The following is a 23,665-nucleotide window of genomic DNA, read 5'->3' as shown; positions in this document are numbered from 1 at the left end:
CACTGGAATTTAACACACCCACGACAACACCCACAAGGGACTACTTTACACCCTATGTTCTTTGACCTTTGTAATGTATATGGTGGCCAGATGTATAGCCTATGTCCATCTGCTTAAACTACCCTTCCCAATGGTGTATTGGGTGTTGAGATTGGTGCTGTAGTTCTTGAGTTTACCCGCCTCAAAGGTTTCCAGTTCTCTCTTTATAATAGTAGTATAGATTCAATCTAATGCTCTTCACTGGACCCCTATAATAATATCATACACTAATCACGTAAACAGAATCACATTCACACTCCATCACACCTGTACTCAATTACACCAATCAAACTATCAAACAACCCCAAAAGCACATACACATCCTGGTCAGAAGGGGATATAGATAGTGTGAATCTCCATGACCGTGTTGTGGGTTGGGTGCATACAGTAAGGTCGACGTGCGTTTCGGTGGAATATGTCTGATGTTAACCACCTTCTGCAGGACCTTCTTTAAATCCTATATCTTTCACCTAGTGGTAGGAGTACAGATAATAATGATGCGAGAAAAATTCTCAAATGGTTGCCACCTTCAAATTGACAAACTATTGGTAAGTCTGCTGGGTCAGTTCTAGATGACTCCTATTATAAATGTAAAAGTCTGCCCCCAGGGAATGATAGGATAGATGCAACTAACACATTCTCCTATTTGGGTGACCTACCTGATCATTCTGGTTCATGGAACCTGGCGGTTAAGAGCAGAACTCTTCTCGTCAAAAGGTAAATCGGGGCATTGATGAATATTTCTAATAAATTGGGTAAAAGGCCCCCGGGGATACTTCTTAAAATTTACCAAGCTACATGCTTGAGTATAGTTATGTACGGGGCAGGAGTCTGGGGATACCAGGATGTAGCCATAATACAAAAAGAGGAAAATACTTTTTTAAGGTTTATATTAGCAGTACCGCAGAGCTCTTCCATTTATAATTGCCACAATGAGCTGGGGATTCCTTATATCTCTGATTTGATCAAGATGCAGCCTCTGTTACTATGGCATAGAGTTTGGACGTCTAATAGTACAGAGTTAAACAGAGATATTATTGGAGACGCCATGAGTCTATTCCACGCAAACAAGATCACTTGGCTGAATTATATCAGAAGATTTTTAATAGACGTGGGTAAACCTGATTTCTATAGTAACCCCTAAACATTGAGTACGATTTCTAGGAAGGATTTTAAAGTTTTTTGTCAGTCGCACTTAGAGTCCCTAAGAGCGGTTTCAGAAATGAAGAAAAGAACTGTTATCCCACACCTGTTAATTCTTGTATCTCCCACTATTCAACCATATCTGGACTGGTGTATAGGAGGATATGACGGGTATGTTCTTACAAGACTCAGATTTGATAGGTTCCATCGATTAGTCAGCTTCCCTACATTAAACGATTGGACCAGAGACCTTTATCTGTGTCCTCGCGATGAGATGTCTTTCCAGTCGACAATACATGTGATTTTATTTTGTAAATTTTATAGACTAGAAAGATGTAGATGGATTTTGCCATTGTTGAAAAGAGGGGGCTGGAGGCAATGCGGTCGCGCCTTTCTATATTTACAAGTGCTGGAAAATGTTTATTGTGTGGGTGTTACGAACGGATTCCTGAAGTCCATATTGAAAAAAAGGAAAAGTATAATATGGAAAACCCACCATGAGGCTGAATAACGTATAGAACTCTTGTCATAAAAGTCAAAGAATTAACTGAAGAGGAGACTGTAAGATTCAAGTGGTATGTAAAGATGTAATTACTGTGTGTATTTTTTTTAACTGCGATAAAACAAAGAGGACTAGCTTAAGTTGACCAAAGTGTTACAGTACTCAAATTAGTTCTGTCACGGGCACCTTGTTGGTGTATTCATGAAGCCCTCACCCACCAACCTAGTTGGTGGCATGCTTCATCATCGGGCCCACCCAGTGACACCTAGTATGTCCCGGGTGTGCTACGACGCCTGATTACAGCGGAGCTGGTATATTGCTGAGAGTGCAGTGAGGTTGGGCGAGTTGTGATTTAAAACGGCTTGGTGGATGTCCCAGTACCCGAGGGTAAAATACATTTTAATAACTGGGCCGTCACCAGCGGTTAAAAGTAAGGCTACAGGACGCGTGAGGGTGGCGAGTTACTGCCCCCTGCGTCCTTCAGATGGTCGACATGTTTCAGCCAGTGCCTTAGAGTATTCTGGCTTTCCTCAAGACCGTTTTTTAAAAAGGCTTCCTGGAGGGAAGCGGTAAGGGGATGACCAGTCTTTCTGGTCAGTGCCTGCCTTGTACCTGTTGTCCCGCCGTCGTCCTCCGGTAGGAAGCCTTGGCTAATAACCCAAAGCGTATGCATGAGAAGGGAATCCCCCTCTCACATATAGAAAAACGCCTTAGTGAGTGTATCACATAGTCTGTACCACAACACTAAGTCTGTTTTATCACACCACACCTTTTTAAAAAACGGTCCTGAGGAAAGCCAGAATACTCTAAGGCACTGGCTGAAACATGTCGACCATCTGAAGGACGCAGGGGGCAGTAACTCGCCACTCTCACGCGTCCTGTAGCCTTACTTTTAACCGCTGGTGACGGCCCAGTTATTAAAATTTAATTCACCCTCGGGTACTGGGACCACCACCAAGCCGTTTTAAATCACAACTCACCCAACCTCACTGCACTCTCAGCAATATACCAGCTCCGCTGTAATCAGGCGTCGTAGCACACTCGGGACATACTAGGTGTCACTGGGTGGGCCCGATGATGAAGCATGCCACCAACTAGGTTGATGGGTGAGGGCTTCATGAATACACCAACAAGGTGCCCGTGACAGAACTAATTTGAGTACTGTAACACTTTGGTCAACTTAAGCTAGTCCTCTTTGTTTAATCACATATAAACCCTCGGGGACTCGGACTAGCTAACTAGTCCTCTCTCTCCCTCTTGTTACACGCATATTTTTTTTAACTACCTTCTGTACGTTTTTAACATGCTTCTTTTATGACTTTTAATATAAAAAAAAACAAATAAAGATTATTTGATTTGATTTGACGCCTATTGAGTTAGGGTTTGTGAAAATATGTTATCTTTAGTTAATGTCCTGCATGCCAGCCCGCACGGGACATCTCTTTGGATTCCATGTTCTGGTGTAGAATGTATACCTTTGACATGTCGGCAGTTGCTGCCGGGAGACCTATGCACCAGGACGAATAAAGAAGAGCTCCTCATCTTACCGCTTTGTGTCTTCTTTTCATTGGCGACGAGGACCCGCCTGGTGCTGCTGGTTGTCCCAAGTGTTGCTGGACGTCTGGAAGCTTCTTTCTCGATGAGGCTACTGCGATATTGGTTGATCGCGTTTCCTGACTGCCTGCTTTACACGCGAGTCCTCCTGTCTTCGTGTTTGCTTTTCTGTATCTGCTCCCCGTGAGTGCCTCTCTGAGGATTATTTCATTTTGTTCGATTTTTGCTGTTTGGTGGTTTATGCACATCTTTCCGTGCGATCTTGCACGCGCCAGCTCACACTGCTTCCCAGCTCTACACTGCATCAGCGTGTGTCAACGTCACATCAGTGTGCGTTCCAGCTTGCGTTTCAACTCTCATTCTGACGGTTACCATGGTGCCATTCTAAACTCCTTCTGAAGCGCATTACTTCATTGTTTTCTGCCGCATTCATCATGTGTGTGTTGTTGTTCTAATTTTACACTCATTATGTGGTCTTTGTGACGATTTTCAGAACTGAAACCTATATTTTCTTGTATTACAGCAGACTCGTGATTTAAGCCTTGCATTTTTGTTTAATCTTCACTTTGTTGGCTGGGGCAGCAACTCACCCACGCAAATGGAGAAAGTGGCCACTCCACCTCCCTTTTTACAGTCTCCTGGTCCGCCTCCTATGATTTGGAAACAGTGGAAAGCAACTTTTGAAGCCTACATTGATGCTATTAATGGTGATACCTTCACCTCTAAAAAAAAAGAGAGCGTTGCTTGTTTATAATTTAGGAGCTGAAGGCAGGTCTATTCTAGAGACTCTACCCCTAGAGGAAGCAAGAGTATCCAATGCTTCTTGTGAAGAGGGTGACTCATTGGTGATTGACGAATATGCTTCTCTCATAAAAACGTTGGATAAAAGGTTCAATCCAAAGCGCAATATTGTTCTGGAACGTCACAAATTTTTGCAACGTGCACAGATGCCTGGAGAGTCAATCGACTATTTTGTTGCTGCCTTAAGGATCTTGGCTGTGAATTGCAACTATAGGGAGTTTAGGGATGAAATTATTCGAGACCAATTAATTAAACGCACGTGACAAGAATGTGCGTGAGAAAATTTTGTCCTCAGATGACCCTGATTTGGAGACTGCGTTGACTCTTGCCAAATCTGTTGAACATTCCCAGTTTTGCATGAAGGAACTAAGTACACCTACCACTCCTACACCAGCGTCATCTGAGGTTAATTTAGTAACGTCCAAAGTTCCTCCAAAAACTAATAAAGCTACTGTTCCGGTATCTTCCAGAACTACCAACACTACCTTACCGGGAGCGTTTGTTAACAAACCCAGGAATGATGCTCAAGCCTTGTCATGTCATCGCTGTGGTAGCAGGTCGCATCTGGGAAGTTTCAAGTTTTGCTTTGCTATTAATCAGTCTTGTTTTAAATGTGGAAGGAAGGGTCATCTTGCACGCATGTGTAAAATTGCTTTTTCCCAAAGGGCACCGTCACAAAGTGTGAAGAATATAGAGTGTGAGAATACCGATGGTGATGATGATGATAATTGCTATGAATTATTAATGTTATCGGCTTCCCCCATGGAAGCGGAAGGTATTATAGAGATTGCATCTCTTAATGAATCTCAGAGGAGGAAATCCCCTACTTGCGTTATAAACTTGAACGACAAATCGGTCAAATTCCTTGCGGATTCTGGTTCCCCATTCACCTTGATCAATGTTAGGGATTTTGAAGGTTTGGGTGAGATCATTTTGGCGTCATCATCAATTAAGATGTTTGCATATGGTGGGAAAAGGGTTGTAGTCTTGGGAAAGTTTAAAAACAAACTAGGATTTAAGGGCGAGTGCACGTCATGTGTAATTTACGTTGTCAAAGATGGTGCTAATTTGTTGGGATGGCATGAACAAGGTGAGCTAAATATCATCCTTGACCCCAATCATCCCGACATGGTTTTGTCTAGGAATGAAGCCAAACAATATTACGCTTCACTTGCACAACCTGAGTCAGTGCATGTTGTGACCACATTGAGTGAAAATGAGTGGGTTCGTGCTTATCCGGAGGTGTTTAGCGATAATCTTTGTAAGCTTAAGGGTTTCCAACATCTCATAGTTTTAAAAGGAGTAAAACCTATTACACACAAAGTTCGCAAAGTACCTTTGAGTATGCGTTGTGAGTTGAAAAGTGAATTAGAAAGGTTCCTTGGGTGTCATCGAACCAATTGAAGGGTCGGAGTGGTTAAGCCCCATTGTTTTGGCACCGAAGGCTGATAAATCTCTTAGGATTTGTGTTGATTCACGGGATTTAAATTCATGTATTTGGGTAGATCGCCAACCACTTCCTAACATTAATGAGATGTTGTCTACCTTGGAAGGTGCCAAATATTTTACCACTCTGGACATATTCTCTGCTTACCATCAGATTGAATCAAGCAAGGATTCCAGACATATCACTTCATTCGTGACTCCCGAAGGGGCATTCCGTTATCTCAGGATGCCATTCGGTTTGGCGTCGGCTTCTGCAGTGTTTCAACGCCTTATGGATAATCTCTTCAAGGACTCTGCAGGGGTCGTCTTCTTTCAGGATGATATTCTCATACATGGTAAGACCATGCAAGAACACAACGATAGAGTGAGGAAAGTTTTAGATATTGTAAAGTTGTATGGGTTGACTTTAAGTAAGGGCAAATGCATGTTTTTCAGAAATGGTGTGGATTATCTAGGTCACCATATTTCAGCCAAAGGTGTAGAATCTAAAATAAAACTTTTTTTTTTTTTTTGGAAAACCTTTATTGATACTTCAACCAGTTACAAGTATGGGCCTACAACCACCAGGGCTGGCCGCTAATCAATATCATTTCAATCAAGCAATTAGAACCGGCCTTCCGGGAGGCGAATACAGCACGACTTCAATTAAAACTGGCAGAATAGCATATTATACGAATAGCAGGATAATAAAGGTTCCATTTTATAATATAAGATAGAAGGATCAGGTGCCATACAATATCACAAAGGTGCAAAACAGTAGGAAGTCCACAGTTAGGTCGATATCATTCAAAACAGTGGCGCTGAGGCATACGATTCAGGATCAACAAGCATACAATTAATTTCGCACCAGTAGAGCGCCCGCCCGATGCTACTGAAGTACCGTGAAAGTATGGGCACAGATAAAAAGTCGACAATTGACAAAGGAATAGACCCACTACGCTAACCCGAAAAAGAAGAAACAAAAGAAAAGGTGAAGAAAGATAAGAAGAAAAAAGGCCATAGAAACAAATAGTAAAAACAAAATTCCCCCCTCAAACCCCCCACCCTGCACCCCTGCAGATGACTACGGCCTACCCCCCTAGCAGCGTGCCTTTCGCCCCGTAAATGAACCCGAAATATAGAAGAACAAAGGGGAAAAAAAGAAAAGGGAAAGAAAGAAGGGACTAAAACCCTGCCCAAAAAGGGGAAATGGAGGAGGGCTGTGTCATACGCATTCCCGGACTCTCCCCCCGTCTTAACGAAGAATCCCCCGCAATGTTAACACAATCAAGCGGACCACAATAAAACAGTACATCAGAGTGTTAGACGGAGACCCGGAGGGTTGGCCGAGCAAGGGGGAGAGGCCTCCTGGCGAGGGCCCTCTCCTTAGATCGTACGGACAAGCAACTACCCCCCCACAGATGGACGCCACACCAAGATAGGTTCTGTACACTTTTATAGGTATTCTTAAGCAGGGTAAACTTGACGTTACAGCAAGACAAGGATATGATGATCTCGCCAATTCTAGTCTCTGGGGGAAAGGGGGTAGCGGGACAGTCTCAGTACCGGTCCGGTACAGGGGGTAGCTGGTGTATAGCTCTCAATCCTCAAGCTGGAGGGTTCACAAGTAAGGGCCGCGGCAGCGCCAGCAGGCTTCCGAAGATGGTTCACAAGGATGGGCCGCGGCAGCGCCAGCAGGCCTACGAAGATGGTTCACAAGGATGGGCCGCGGCAGCGCCAGCAGGCCTACGAAGATGGATCACGAGGATGAGCCGCGGCAGCGCCAGCAGGCTTTCGAAGATGGTTCACACGGATGGGCCGCGGCAGCGCCAGCAGGCCTTCAAGGATGGTACACAAGGATGAGCTGCGGCAGCGCCAGCAGGCTTTTCGAAGATGGTTCACGAAGAGGATGAGCCGCGGCAGCGCCAGCAGGCCTTCAAGGACAGTTCACAAAGAGGGGCTGCGGCAGCGCCAGCAGGCCTCCAAGGATGAGTTTGTCTCGGTGTCTCTCGACTCCAGGATACAACTGCCTTCCTGCTCCGGAGCTGCCCCAGTTATAGGTCTGGCGCCCTTTGATGTCCGGACCCTCGCACTTGGAGGTCGGGGGGTCCGGGATGAGGAACTCCAGACACCCAGCAGGGGGGGTGGAGCCAGCGCCCAGGGAGGCCGGGGGCGATCGAAACCGGGCGGAGGGGAGCCATCGACACTCCTTCCTCCATTGACTCGCCAAGTGGTCTCTTTACCCCCTGGGTGGATGGTGGTGCCTCGATGTCGGGGCTTGGCTGGGCCTGAGGTTGAGGTCGACCCGTGGCCACGAGGCCTGGTCATGGCGGCCCCAAGATGGCGGCTGGGCCGGGGACGGTGGTTCGGGAAGGAACCCGGGCCAGCCGAGAATGTTGTTGTGATGGGCCGGGGCCCCGTCGGGGAAGAGCTGGGGGTTGACCCGGCGGCTGCAGGGGTGGTTCTTGTCCGGGGAACAGGGGTAGCAGGGATCCGTGACCCGCCATGCCGGGAGGGGTCGGGCCTACCACGAGGCCTGTCCAACATGCGTCCCCCCCAGCTGAAGGCAGGGAGAGTCACCCATCTTCTTGGGTAATCTCCTCGCCGAGGCGGAAGAAGCGGGACAGGCCGTCTGCGTTGGCGTGGTCGTTGCCGGGGCGATGCTCCACAGTGAAGTCCATCCCCTGCAGGGAGATGGACCAACGCAACAGCTTCGGGTTCTCTCCCCGCATTTGCATCAGCCATTGCAGAGGTCGGTGGTCTGTTTGCACCCGAAAATGGGTACCGAAGAGATAGGGCCGGAGCTTCTTGAGGGCCCACACCACTGCGAAGGCCTCTCGCTCTATGGTGCTCCAGCGTTGTTCTCGGGCCAACAGGCGTCGGCTGATGAAGGCCACTGGCTGGTCAACTCCCTCTGTGTTGATTTGGGAGAGAACGGCCCCAACGCCGTGATCGGAGGTATCGGTCTGTACCATAAATTCCCGGCTGTAGTCGGGGGCTTGGAGCATGGGGGCCGTGCACATGGCTGATTTGAGGTTCTCAAATGCGGCCTGACACTCAGGAGTCCAGTGTACTTTCAGGGGGGTTCTTCCTGGACGTGAGTTCTGTGAGGGGCCCCACAATGCTGCCATAGTCTTTTATGAAGCGCCGGTAGTATCCGGTGAGCCCCAGGAAGGCTCGGACCTCTGTTTGGGTGACCGGAGGCTCCCAAGCCTGAATGGCAGCGATCTTGAGTTGGAGAGGGGCCACCTGGCCACTTCACACCTGGTCCCCAAGGTAGGTCACGGACCCTTGGCCGATTTGGCACTTGCTGGCCTTGATTGTTAGTCCTGCTTGCCGGAGGGCGGTCAGGACCTCCCGGAGGTGTTGGAGGTGTTCTGCCCAGTGGTGACTGTACACGGCAATAGCGTCCAGATAGGCGGCGCTGAAATCCTCCAGCCCCGCCAACACTTTGTTTACGAGTCTCTGGAAGGTGGCGGGGGCTTTTTTCATTCCGAAGGGCATCACTTTGAAGTGGTAGTGGCCATCCGGAGTGGAGAAGGCGGATCGCTCCTGGGCACCTGGGGTGAGGCCGATCTGCCAGTAGCCCGCGGTCAAGTCAAAGATGCTCAGGTAGCGGGCGGCCCCCACGCGGTCGATCAGTTCATCTGCTCGTGGGATGGGGTGAGCGTCTGTTTGGGTTACGGCGTTCAAGCCCCGGTAGTCTACGCAGAACCTGAGTTCTGGGGCGACGCCAGGGGCGGCGGCCTTGGGGACCAGCACGACTGGGCTGGCCCAGGGACTTTCGGAGGGCTCGATTACTCCCAGGGCCAGCATCTTGGATACTTCTGACTGGATGCAGGCGCGTACCCGATCAGGTACTCTGTAGGCTCTATGCCGGATAGGGGGGCTATCCCCGGTGTCGACATCGTGGAGGCACCAGGGGGTGACCCCAGGGATGAGGGAGAACAGGTCGGCAAATTGCTGTAGCAAGTCTCGGCAGTCTTGGCGTTGTGCTGGAGATAGGGCAGCGGAGAGGTGGACTCCTTCCACGGAGCCGTCTTTCTCGCGGGTCCTCAGGAGGTCGGGAAGGGGCTCGGAATCCTCTTCAGCCCCACTGTCGGTAGCCATCAGAAGGCTGAGTTCAGAGCGCACAAAGTGAGGCTTAAGTCTGTTGGCATGGAGGACCCGGAGAGGGTTCCGGGGGGACTCCAGGTCTACCAGGTAGGTGACGGGGCCCTTGCGCTCCACCACCTTGAAGGGTCCTGTCCATTTGTCCTGGAGGGCGCAAGGTTCGACCGGGGACATGACCCAGACCTGTTGTCCCGGCTCGAACTCGATGGATGAGGCATTTTGATCATACCATTGCTTCATGTCTTCTTGGCTGGCTTCGAGGTTGGCTTTGGCGAGTTCCCTGAACCGCCGAGTCTGGTTCCGGAGGGTCAGGAGGTACTTGTACACATCAGGGGGAGTCTTCTGGGGGGTCACCTCCCACCCTTCCTTGACCAGGCTGAGGGGACCCCGGACGGGGTGCCCATACAGGAGCTCGAAGGGGCTGAATCCCAGGGACTTCTGTGGGACCTCTCGGTAGGCAAACGGGAGGCACCGGAGCAGCACGTCCCATTGGCGGCGTAGGGGCTCTTCCAGGTCCATGATCATACCCTTGAGGGTGCGATTGAATCGTTCCACTAGTCCGTTTCCTTGCGGGTGGTAAGGGGTCGTAAATTTGTAGGTGACCCCACACTGTTGCCATAGGGACTTCATGTATCTGGAGATAAAGTTCGTGCCTCGATCACTGACGACCTCTCGGGGGAAGCCCACCCGCGAGAAGATCCCCATCAGGGCTCGGCCCACCACGGGCGCTGTCACGGTTCGGAGAGGGATGGCCTTGGGATAGCGGGTGGCATGGTCCACCAGGACGAGTATGAACCGGTGACCTTGCGCTGTCCGGGGCTCCAGGGGTCCCACAATGTCGATCCCCACCCTCTCAAAGGGAGTGGTGACGACGGGAAAGGGTTGGAGGGGGACTTTTATTTTCCGGCCGCTCTTCCCGCTGGCCTGGCAGGTGGGGCAGGCCCGGCAGTGGTTTACTACATCGTTCCGCATTTTAGGCCAGTAGAAATGGGTCACCAGGCGGCTGTAAGTCTTGTCCTGCCCCAGGTGCCCGGCGAGCGGCACATCGTGTGCCAGGTTCAAGAGGAAGTCTCGGAATTGGAGGGGGACCACCAGCACCCGGCTGGCCCCCAGTTCAGCAATCTTTTGCTCACTGTAGAGGAGCCCATTGTCCCAATAGATCCAGTGGGCCCCCGAGACATCCCCGGCGCTCTGGGCTATGGCTTGCTGTCGGAACCCCTCGAGGGAGGGACACGCTCTTTGTTCCCGGCGGAATTGTTCCTGAGTGGGGCCACCTTCTTGGCGCCACTGGGCCAGCTCCGGGAGTTCTTGCAGTGGGTCCGGGTCTTCGTTGCCGGGCCCCAGTGGACCCGGTTCAGGGGTGGTCTCTTCTGTGACGACCGGCGGTGGAGGTTCGGGCCACTCGGGTTCTTCGGTGGATGGGATGGCGCGGGCGGCCATGGATCGGGTCGTGGCGCAGACCCATTCAGTGAGACCAAGCATCCCCAGGTGCTCTTTGCTCCACGGCTGCCCAGGGGGAGCTCTCGAGATCGTTCCCCAGGAGGCAGTCCACGGGGGCGTCATCTCGGACGGTCACCTTCAGCATGCCCGATACTCCCCCCCCCACTCGAAGGGGACGCGGGCCATCTGGCACAGGCTCTCGGAATTGATCGTACTGGACAAAGTACGTTGGGCAGGATTTGATCGGGGGTCACCAGATGGCAACGGACTGCGGTCACACTGGCCCCTGTGTCGCGGAGGGCTTCAGCCCGGTGTCCATTGATGGTGACCCACTGGCTGTACTTCTGCGTGTTGGCGGGGAGGGGGGCCCGCGGGACCATGTCCCTTTCCCCTAGACATACCAGGGACATGGCTGCGGGTTCCCACTCGGTCTGGTAGTGCTCACACTCTTCGGCTTCTTCTTCGCCTTGCTCCTCTCCGAGGGCGACGGCAGTGATCTGGCGGCTCACTGGACCCGGGGCCTGGACTGACTGGTTTCTCGGACAGTTTGGATCATTGGCGTAATGGCCGGGCCGCTGACATTTGTGGCAGACAACATTGGAGCGGAATCCCGGTCGCGTCGGAGGGCTTCCTCTTCCGGCCGGGGATGGGGGGTTATTAGTGGGGGGCACCGTGGCGGTGTCCCTGCCACGACCCTGGCCTCCTCCTCCTCGCGGACGGTGGGACCCCTGGGAGGCTCGGTTTTGTTCGCCCGGCCAACTCCGGGGGACCCGGGTGCTCTCCCATCGATCCGCTTCGATGGCGAGTTTCCGGGGTTCGGTCAGCTTGCTATCGAGGAGATGCTGCCTTAGTTCCACGAAACAATTATTGGAGAGGTGCTCCCACACGATGAGATCGAATAATTGTTCGTAGGTGGTGACCTGGCTGCCTTTGATCCATCCCTCTAAGGCTCTGCTAAAAAAGTTCACGTATTCTACCCAGGTGTTGCCGGGGATTCTTTTACAGTCTCGAAATCGCTGCCGGTACATATCGGGGGTGAGCCCGTAGCGAGTGAGCAGGGCGGCTTTCATGTGGTCGTAGGAGGTCATCTCTGCGTCGGGGAGTTGTAGCAGGGCATCTCTTCCTTCGTTGACGAATCTCCCCCACAACCCGGCTCCCCAGTCTTTCCGTGGAATTCGGTGGGAGATCATGGCTACTTCGTAGGCCTTGAACCATTGCTGGATATCGTCGTTCCGGTAGTACTCCCGGACAACGTCTTTGGGAATGTGGACCTTGGTGTCCGTAGGGGGAGCGGAGTTCTGGTTCTCGGGGACGCCGAGGTCCCTGTTTTGTCGTCGAATTTCTAGCTCTTTTAAATTGCGCTCGTGTTCGTACGCTAGTTTCTTCTCTTCCAGCTCCCTCTGGCTATTTTTCTCTTCCCGTTCTTCCCATAGCCGTAAGTGTTCGAGGGCTATCTTTTTCTCTGCTAGTTTTAGTTCTCCGTCTAAGCGGAGTCGAGCCAGTTCCAACTCGTGGAGCCGGCTCCTCTCCCGGGCCTCCTCGGAGAGAGGCCCGTTCTTCTTTCTTCTTCGGGGGTTGCCGTTGTTTCGGTGGTCTCAATGCTTTCGTTTTGGGGTGGGGGCACTCCCGTCTCCACCCAAGACTCCAAGGCGTGCTTGAGGTCATCTTTGGTGCTCAGTCCCGTGGTAGCGATGCCCAAGTCTATGGAGAATTGTTTCAATTCCTTGTGGCTGTATTCTTCCAGCCGTTCCATCTGGAATTTTGCGGTTGTTCCAATCTCTTTCGTCGACATTGTTGCTGTGCGTTGTGGGGCGAGTTACTCTCCATACGATTATGCGTCGGCTCGAATCCCGCCGCTGGCCACCAATGTTAGACGGAGACCCGGAGGGTTGGCCGAGCAAGGTGGAGAGGCCTCCTGGCGAGGGCCCTCTCCTTAGATCGTACGGACAAGCAACTACCCCCCCACAGATGGACGCCACACCAAGATAGGTTCTGTACACTTTTATAGGTATTCTTAAGCAGGGTAAACTTGACGTTACAGCAAGACAAGGATATGATGATCTCACCAATTCTAGTCTCTGGGGGAAAGGGGGTAGCGGGACAGTCTCAGTACCGGTCCGGTACAGGGGGTAGCTGGTGTATAGCTCTCAATCCTCGAGCTGGAGGGTTCGCAAGTAAGGGCCGCGGCAGCGCCAGCAGGCTTCCGAAGATGGTTCACAAGGATGGGCCGCGGCAGCGCCAGCAGGCCTACAAAGATGGTTCACAAGGATGGGCCGCGGCAGCGCCAGCAGGCCTACGAAGATGGATCACGAGGATGAGCCGCGGCAGCGCCAGCAGGCTTTCAAAGATGGTTCACATGGATGGGCCGCGGCAGCGCCAGCAGGCCTTCAAGGATGGTACACGAGGATGAGCCGCGGCAGCGCCAGCAGGCTTTTCGAAGATGGTTCACGAAGAGGATGAGCCGCGGCAGCGCCAGCAGGCCTTCAAGGACAGTTCACAAAGAGGGGCCGCGGCAGCGCCAGCAGGCCTCCAAGGATGAGTTCGTCTCGGTGTCTCTCGACTCCAGGATACAACTGCCTTCCTGCTCCGGAGCTGCCCCAGTTATAGGTCTGGCGCCCTTTGATGTCCGGACCCTCGCACTTGGAGGTCGGGGGGTCCGGGATGAGGGAGTCCAGACACCCAGCAGGGGGGTGGAGCCAGCGCCCAGAGAGGCCGGGGGCGATCGAAACCGGGCGGAGGGGAGCCATCGACACTCCTTCCTCCATTGACTCGCCTAGTGGTCTCCTTACCCCCTGGGTGGATGGTGGTGCCTCGATGTCGGGGCTTGGCTGGGCCTGAGGTTGAGGTCGACCCGTGGCCACGAGGCCTGGTCGTGTCGGCGCCAAGATGGCGGCTGGGCCGGGGACGGTGGTTCGGGAAGGAACCCGGGCCAGCCGAGAATGTTGTTATGATGGGCCGGGGCCCCGTCGGGGAAGAGCTGGGGGTTGACCCGGCGGCTGCAGGGGTGGTTCTTGTCCGGGGAACAGGGGTAGCAGGGATCCGTGACCCGCCATGCGGGGAGGGGTCGGGCCTACCACGAGCCCTGTCCAACACAGAGGAAACCAGAAATCCCGCCCCGGACTCCGGTAACCAAATAAAGCAGTCCCGTTACCAAAAAATCAATATTGTGAAACCTCAAACAACAGTCTCAGCCTTGGCCCCGTCGATCAAATTTGCTGATCCCCTCCGATAAAGAGGGCCCCACCGTAAAATTGTCAAAGGTCAAACAGAAGTTGTCGAGACATAGTCTATTAGTCGAAGAAAGGATGGCAAGTCCCAAAGTAGACGCTCGAGTCCAACGATGCCCCTTCCCGACTCTAAGACCAGGTACTATCCCATCCGCCATCTTGATGGACCAGCTGGGAAGGGGGTGCGACACAGTCCCACACAGATCACAATTACGAGCAAACGTCTCCAAATCGGGAAAAGCAGTGAAATGTTCCGCCAATTGCAGTTCCAAAGATTCCGACTTTGTAGGTGCATCGCCAATCTCCACATGTTCGAACCGTTCCACTTCTGTAGGGGCATAGAAAGCTCCAAGCACCGGGTCAAATGGCATCTGTTTAATTTTTCAATTTTACTTAGTGACGTGTCTAGAACGTTTTCACGGTTCTTGAGACCATCCCACAACGCCCAGACATGGATCCCTTGAAACAAAGATTAAGAGCGGAATTCCACTGGATTAAAAAACTTAATTCTGTTCATCCATTTGGGATGAATGATCGTGTAGAACATTCTTGCTTCCTATGATTGATCACCCTATGCCTGCATTGCCTTTCGAATGACACTGGTTCCCGCCTACATTGTATCATTCGTTTGTTCTCTCTGATTAAGATTTTCCAAGTCATGTGCATTTTCCATCATGTTTGCATGCTCATATCTATCCCCTACTTCATTTACTTTGGTTTATATCACCCCGTGCATGTCATTTCATTTAATTTTTCACTTTGATAATGCTTTACTTCCTTATTTTGAAGCACGGATACTCAGACCACGTGATGGGTGCTAAATGTTTTGGTTTCCGTTGATTGGTTACATTCCCGATCACGTGATCCCTGTTACACTTATCCACACCATTCTCATTGAACAGTGTTAACCGGTTAGAACTCGTGGAGATACGGCGTTGCCCGATCCTTCGTAAGTGTACAGACACATTTCTCTTCTTGATTTCGCACTGGGAACGTTTTTGTTTATCACGATTCTGGTAGCCATTCGGTATGCATGTTGATATTCCTGTTACTTGTGTTAGCACTTCATCTACTTGTACATACACACTTCCAGCTGTTACGCAGTGAATTTTGTGATATTGATTGTTTAATGAATCACACTGATGGCATGTTCCTGAGACACTCGGTTGGGTTATTTAAGGTAGCACGTTCGATACTTTTTATCATTGTGTATAAATGCATATGTTGTCGGAGTAACTAATTTGGTCCTGTCTTACCCATTGTTTTCAGACCCCTGACGAAGAGTCATGGTTTTTCTGACCCGAAATGCATTGGGTGGACGTAAAATTAAGAGGATTTTCTAATTTGCGACATAAGATGATTATTATGCACGCAAGGAATGACTGTCTATAATTCGTCTTTCAAAATAAATTGAAGTTTCTATGAACTTGAAATAAAATAAATTGAACTTCATTAAGAAACCCATGTGTTTCATTGTTTATTGAGCGCACAGTCACGAGGGTAGGTGTTCCTACCCACAACACTTGACACTTTCTTCAAAGGCACGGTCTGACTACGTGCGACAACTGTAGCGCCTTCACGAACCAGCCATAAGCAGAGTCAAACTTTATGATTATTAATAACGAGTGCACAGGGATAATACATTTTCTGTATAAGGCTATTGGAACATTCTGCCACTAGAGGGTAGAAAGTTCTAACAAAAAAGAACAAAGCCCTTTGGGAGCGTGAGGGGATTGGAATCCCCTCAGGCTCCCTGAAGCCTTTGTGCACATCCAGAGCTGTGAACAAAGAAACATTGGAATGTTGGAGCTCCAGGCTTATACCAGCCATTATAAGCCCAGAGCACTCCATTGTTTCAATGGAGCTCCCAACTTTCCAATGTTCTAATATATAATATTGCAAGGAAAAATAAAGTAGGGAAACTCGAGTTCACACACTACTGAACGCGCACTCTTAAGTGCATCATCAGCAGTGCACTGTGAATCGGAGCGTTTCACAGGCCTGTCACAGATAAGAAATGCTATCAAAACAAAATCCTACAAAACAATATACTACTGGCCCGCAGCAATTCATACCCGGACAACGTCGGGACGGGCTGCTAGTCTAAGTGATAAAGCGAGCATGGAAACTCCAACATTCTGTAGATGAGTTTTAGCCCACAAATAGTTCATCTAAACCCAATGCCCTCTAATCCTAACACGTTTCAGGACATGTACATTCCCTTCTTCAGGAAATATGCATTTCTAATTCTAGAAATTACTTGGGCACAGCCCAGCATTAGCCACTGACCTTGGGCATTCTCTGTCTGCTTAATGAAGTTTTATTGACCGAAACTGTTAGGATGGTGAGAAAAGTGAAAAGGATTTTAAAATTTTTAAAACATGTTTTAAAGCTTTTGTAACTTTTAGAGGTGACTAGTATTTTGTAACTGGACTCTGGATTTTTGGAATTGCAATGTAGAATTGTTTTAAAGAAATTTTTTTTTAAAAATAAGAATAGGTTTTACTGTATACATTCCTCTTAATGTATTATGCTCACCGCTTGTTTGTTTAAAGACTACGGTCATAATAAACATAATTTTTGACTTTGGCTTAATCCTCACTGCAAGGATTTCCTGCAACAGTCTTACTAATCGTCAATAGGTTGATGTGTCATTTTTTATGCCTTCATTAGACCTCTCACAGAGATAGGTCATAGCTGACTGGAATGTCCCAGGATAACTAGTGCCCATTTTTAAAAAAAATATTATTTATTGATTTTTCAGAGCTTTGTACATAGATCCTTGACAATAGTGAGTGTACATAATATCTTTCATACAGGTTTATATAGAACATTGATGGGGTACAAGGATATAATAACAGCATTATACATACTATAGAATTGTGGTTCGATGTCAATGTCCCAACGGGAACTCAAGATCATAATAATTCTGCAAATATATCACCATGAGCTTTGTTAACATTAACAAAAACAACAATCTGTAATTTACCATTCATATTTGATGATTATCTATCTTGTGCGCAGGTCTGATCATGATCAGGTGTGTATGCGTACTTAGCGACATGAGGTTTAGGTTAAGTCTGCAGTGTGTGCGCCACAGTGTGCGACCTCATGAGGTGGGCCTGGAGATTCCTATTGCCACCCATGTGCAGCACATCCACCGTACCTACATGCACTGGACATGCACACGGAAGGTTAGTGCAAGGGTCTGGGGCTCACACCAAAGCAGTTCAGTAGATTGCACTCTCACCGGACACAGGAAAGAGGTCTGGTCATAACCAATGAGCCAATAAATGTAATACGCTGCCACCACCACTTTAGGTTGTTAACTCAGGACATGGGAAGTAGTGTAATCTCTGTTATGAGGGCATGCTTGGCCTTTGCAGGTCACCAAACAGGTACTGTTCTGGGCTTCAGGGAGCAATAACATTACAGTGTCACAGAACTCAGGAACACATTCCTTATTAGCACTGGTGATACAAGGAAACAACCCTCTACCAAGGAGAGAGCTAAGAAGTGCAACCTTCTGCCAGGACCAGTGACACAATACAAGAGACTCCAATGAAATAGTGCACACATCAAAGGTGAGTGCATCCCTGCGTTGGGCACACCACTAGTTCTTCATAGAAGACTCCAAGTGAGACATTTAATTGTAGTTTGAGTTAATTTATTTTTCACTGTTTTTTAACTTTAGTTCCATTCAATATTATTTCTTCATATCAAATGCGTTTGCCAAACAATTCATCTGTACAATACATTCTCCATAGGGTTTTTAGCCTCTCCAATGCATTTCGGGCTATTTAGCCCTTTATTAAGGAGGTGAGCCGGTTTGGATCGGTTCACCGATTGCAAGTAGTTTAGAGGTTAATTCCGAACGGGTGTCAGAAGCTCGGTGTTCATCATTGCGCGTAGGATGTATCACAAGCTTTAAAGTACAAAAAACAGTGAAAAATAAATTAACTCAAACTACAATTAAATGTCTCACTTGGAGTCTTCTATGAAGAACTAGTGGTGAGCCCAACGCAGGGATGCACTCACCTTTGATGTGTGCACTATTTCATTGAATTTCATAAACGTACACGGACGGATACGTTATTTGCAGGAGCACCCAAGCGCCCCCAAAAATCAACTACGAAATTGTTTACTGTTCCACAAAGTTACTCAACTGAAAAGCGGTGCACATAGCCTATCTCTACAATACAAGAGCACAACACTACCAGGACTGGTGTCACATCACAGGAGCACAACCATCTACCTGTATACTAGTGACACGTACAGTAGCACAACCCCCTACCAGTAGTGGAGACATACCCAACTCCACAAAATGTCTGACACCAGTCATTTTTGGTGACGCAAGAGAAACACACCTCTCTCCACTGCTGAAACCCTCCTATTCACTGGGACGAGAAGTGCCTCACCTGATAACACACAGACAGGCTCCTGCTCTAAGCGACAGTGTGACATACCTCACCTGATAACACACAGGCTCCTGCTCTAAGCCACAGTGTGACATACCTCATCTGATAACACACAGGCTCCTGCTCTAAGCTACAGTGTGACATACCTCATCTAATAACACACAGGCTCCTGCTCTAAGCTACAGTGTGACATACCTCATCTGATAACACACAGGCTCCTGCTCTAAGCTACAGTGTGACATACCTCATCTGATAACACACAGGCTCCTGCTCTAAGCTACAGTGTGACATACCTCACCTGATAATTCACAGTCTCCGGCTCTAAGCCACAGTGTGACATACATCACCTGATAACACACATGCTCCTGCTGTAAGCCGCAGTGTGACATACCTCACCTGATAATTCACATGCTCCGGCTCTAAGCCACAGTGTGACATACCTCACCTGATAATTGACAGTCTCCGGCTCTAAGCCGCAGTATGAGATATCTCATCTGATAACACACAGGCTCACGCTCGAAGCCACAGTGTGACATACCTCACCTGATAACACACAGGCTCCGGCTCTGAGCCACTGTGTGACATACCTCACCTGATAACACACAGGCTCCTGCTCTAAGCCACAGTGTGACATACCTCATCTGATAACACACAAGCAGGCTCCTGCTCTAAGCGACAGTGTGACATACCTCATCTGATAACACACAGGCTCCTGCTCTAAGCCGCCGTGTGACATACCTCACCTGATAATTCACAGGCTCCGGCTCTAAGCCACAGTGTGACATACCTCATCTGATAACACACATGCTCCCGCTCGAAGCCACAGTGTGACATACCTCACCTGATAACACGCAGGCTCCGGCTCTAAGCCACAGTGTGACGTACCTCACCTGATAACACACAGGCTCCTGCTGTAGGCCACAGTGTGACATACCTCACCTGAACACACAAGCTCCTGCTGTAGGCCACAGTGTGACGTACCTCACCTGATAACACACAGGCTCGTGCTCTAAGTCACAGTGTGACATGCCTCACCTGATAACAGACAGGCTCCTGCTTTAAGCCACAGTGTGACATACCGCACCTGATAACCCACAGGCCCCTGCTCTAAGCCTCAGTGTGATGTACCTCACCTGATAAAAAAAGAAACAATGGATGGACAGAATGCTGGACAATGCAAACATTCACCCCCAGTCACAAGGGTCTGGGTTTAATCCATCATTCTTTCACTCACCACACCACCCCAGTTTGGATTCAGCCATATGCAAATCAGTCTTGACCCTGTCCCTTATGGGAACAGTCCAGCCTGAACTGCTTAGCCAGGTCATCTCTGGACCGGAAACAAACATCCTGGGACCAATTTCAGGGCATCACCCTTCATCAGCCAGGCTAGCTTGAATCCAGTGGTGTAGTGAGCACGGGACCCATGTCTGGGCATACCCTTCCCACTTAGGGCGACCTACGCAAAAGAAACAGTTGATGGACGGAATGCTGGACAATGCAAACATTCACCCCCAATCATAAGGATCTGGGTTTCATCTGTCATTATTTCGCTCACCACATCATCCCAGTTTGGACCCAGCCATATGCAAATCAGTCTTGACCCTGTTTGTTATGGGAACAGTGCGGCCCAAACCGCTAAGGCAGGTCCTGGCTGATGAGGGCTGAAAGCCCAAAACCTTCAGAAACATTGATTTATCTGGTAATTCTGCATTTTGTGACAGAATGCACATACTTTGTTTATGATTTTGAACGTGACATTCCGACACCAGTGATTACCCATCACTTTGAATGAGCGCCATTGTAGGACACCCCCTCAGTGTCTCCTTCAGGGCAAACACATCCATTGCGCTGGCAGGACAGGGGCAGCCTGCACTCCCCAAATCTTGTGTCTTCCATCCCAAGGGCAGAAACTTCCTGGCCCCCTTCTTTTACATTATCATGTGACTTCAGCCTGTGTCTCCCCTCAGCCCGTCTGTCGGTTTTTGACTGTCTCTGCCTGCGGTGGGTTCTCTTCCTTGCACTCTCTCCATGGATCGAGCTTCTCTCCAACTTCACAAATTCTGACCTCTCTACAGTTCATGAGGTGTATGAGGGAAGGGGGAGGGCAGGAGTGTGAGAAGGATGGAAGACGGTAGAAGGGAAGGTAGTAAGAGATTGCAGTTCAGAAATTAGGAAAAGCACATTAGTGGTCTGATTTATTTTTTTTAAGGATTTATCAACCTTTCCACCCTCCTCCTGGACTCCGACTCTAAGGATGGCTTGTAGAAAGATTTTTAATATCTAACCAGCTTTTCTTTGCTTCTGACAGAACAAGCTAAGAACTGAGAAGAATAAAATTCAATCTGAGTTTGAAAAGCTACGGCAGCTCCTGAAAGAAAATGAGCAAACACTGCACAGAAGACTGGAGGAGATGGAGAAGAAAATGACCACGATAGAAAATGCAAATATCACCAAACTGTCCAATCAAATCACCTCTCTCAAGGCCCTGATAACGGAGATAGAAAAGAAGTCTGAGGCGCCGTCGTGGGAACTCCTGAAGGTGAGATACTGTTTGGGAAATAAAACAGAAGGAAGTGAAATAATTGTATTTTGTGTGCATTATTAAATGTATGAGCGGAGCACGTATGATCTCCTGGCTGGGTCAATGCACAGTGGCCCCACGCACTCCAAGAGCCGCACATGATATACAGAGATGGATAATTTACATTGTCCCACTTGATGTTGTGAGCCCAACTCAATATACAAACTGTGAAATGTACAGTGACCGTTTACGGCGTGATATACAAGTTAATAACCCATCTATATACAAAATATTTATGTATTTTATCTATTGGGAGAATGCAACACACCAAGCAATTCCAGTGACCGTAAATAATATATGAAGACCAAGGAGAAAAATGTAATAAAAGTTAGATAGAAATGGAAAGCTTAATGGGAGACAACACCCGAGAGAACTGGAAAGAAACCAAATTCCTTCTTTTCTAAGAAGTTTGAAAACATTTCTGTTCTAATGTGTTTACTTGTCTCCTGATGCAGGTGGCCACTTTGGTTCATGTGCACCAAACCTCTTGTCAGCTATTTAACCTGGAATTTGAAATCGGCAATGGAAAGCTCACTCTGTTTTTGTCATCCCAGAAAAAGATAGAGATTGCCACAGAGAACTCTTTAGTTTGAAGAATAGTAACAATTTTATATTACGGGTAACCCCTGATTATATTACAGTGTGCAAAATGAATGTCGGCAAATTGCTGCCCTGCAGCAATAGAAATTTGATTTACAACTGGATTACTTTAAAACTGTAAACTGCAACCAAATTCCTCAACAATATGGCTTAGGGTGGGATTAGAGGTGTAAACCTCCTTATTGTGGTCATACGCTGTCACTTTAACAGTGATGCTCTGCTCAAATAAGTTGATTAGTTTAAAGCCAAGAAGCTTCCTGAGAAGTAGCTCCATTTAAAGGGCACTAGATGATGGTGACAGAGAACATCCAAAACATCCCTCGGAGGGCGACAGAGAGACTCCCTCGGAGGCGGATGGTGATCCTCCCTCGGAGGGTGACGGCGAGCAACCCTCGGCGGGTGACGGCGAGCAAACCTCGGCGGGTGACGGCGAGCAAACCTCGGCGGGTGACGGCGAGCATCCCTCGGAGGGTGACGGCGAGCATCCCTCGGAGGGTGACGGCGAGCCTCCCTCGGAGGGTGACGGCGAGCCTCCCTCTGAGGGTCTCGGAGAGCATCATTCTGAGGGTCTCAGAGAGCATCCCTCAGAGGGTGACGGAGAGCATACCTCAGAGGGTGACGGAGAGCATCCCTCTGAGGGTGACAGAAAGCATCCCTCAGAGGGTGACAGAGAGCATTCCCCCAATGGTGACAGAGAGCACCCCTCAGAGTGTGACAGAGAGCATCCCTCAGAGGGTGACAGAGAGCATCCCTCAGAGGGTGACCGAGAGCATCACTCTGAGGGTGACGGAGAGCATCCCTCTGAGGGTGACTGAGAGCATTCCTCTGAGGGTGACAGAGAGCCTCCCCCGGAGGGTGATAGAGAGCCTTCCTCTGAGGGTGACGGAGAGCCTCCCTCTGAGGGTGACGGAGAGCCTCCCTCTGAGGGTGACGGAGAGCCTCCCTCTGAGGGTGATGGAGAGCCTCCATCTGAGGGTGATGGAGAGCAACCCTCTGAGGGTCTCAGTGAGCATCCCTCAGAGGGTGACAGAGAGCATCCCTCTGAGGGTGAGGGAGAGCAACCCTCTGAGGGTCTCAGTGAGCAACCCTCTGACGGTCTCAGCGAGCATCCCTCTGAGGGACTCAGAGAGCATCCCTCTTAGTGTGACAGTGAGCATCCCTCTTAGTGTGACAGAGAGCATCCCTCCAAGGGTGACAGAGAGCATCCCTGTGAGGGTGACAGAGAGCATCCCTGTGAGGGTGACAAAGAGCATGCCTCCGAGGGTGACAGAGAGAAACCCTCTTAGTGTGACGTAGAGCATCCCTCTGAGGGCGACGGGGAACATCCCTCCAAGGGTGACAGAGAGCCTCCCTCGGAGGCTGACAGAGAGCCTCCCTCGGAGGCTGACGGAGAGCCTCCCTCGGCGGGTGACGGCGAGCATCCCTCGTAGGGTGACGGCGAGCATCCCTCGGAGGGTGACGGAGATCCTCCCTCGGAGGGTGACGGAGATCCTCCCTCGGAGGGTGACGGAGATCCTCCCTCGGAGGGTGACGGAGATCCTCCCTCGGAGGGTGACGGTGAACCTCCGAGCCTCCCTCGGAGGCTGACGGAGATCCTCCCTCGGAGGGTGACGGCGAGCAACCCTCGGAGGGTGACGGCGAGCAACCCTCAGCGGGTGACGGCGTGCAACCCTCGGCGGGTGACGGGCAGTATCCCTCAGAGGGTGACGGCGAACATCCCTCGGAGGGTGACGGCGAGCCTCCCTCGGAGGGTGACGGCGAGCCCCTCGGAGGGTGACGGCGAGCCTCCCTCGGAGGGTGACGGAGAGCCTCCCTCTGC

The 23,665-nt window shown here is 49.9% G+C and overlaps 1 protein-coding gene across 1 annotated transcript in view; it reads left to right on the top strand.

Annotated features, from left to right (window-relative positions):
- LOC147710150 (E3 ubiquitin-protein ligase TRIM39-like) overlaps positions 1–23,665 on the top strand; it is an 86,835-nt gene that overhangs the window by 35,210 nt on the left and 27,960 nt on the right. The window contains exon 3 of the mRNA XM_086920839.1: positions 20,974–21,204. Coding sequence (XP_086776965.1) covers positions 20,974–21,204 — 231 coding nt within the window. The remainder of the gene's footprint in view (positions 1–20,973; positions 21,205–23,665) is intronic.

The sequence above is a fragment of the Lissotriton vulgaris genome, chromosome 5 (genome assembly GCF_964263255.1).
Source record: "Lissotriton vulgaris chromosome 5, aLisVul1.2, whole genome shotgun sequence".
NCBI lineage: Eukaryota > Metazoa > Chordata > Amphibia > Caudata > Salamandridae > Lissotriton > Lissotriton vulgaris.
This window is presented reverse-complemented; position numbering and strand designations above follow the sequence as displayed.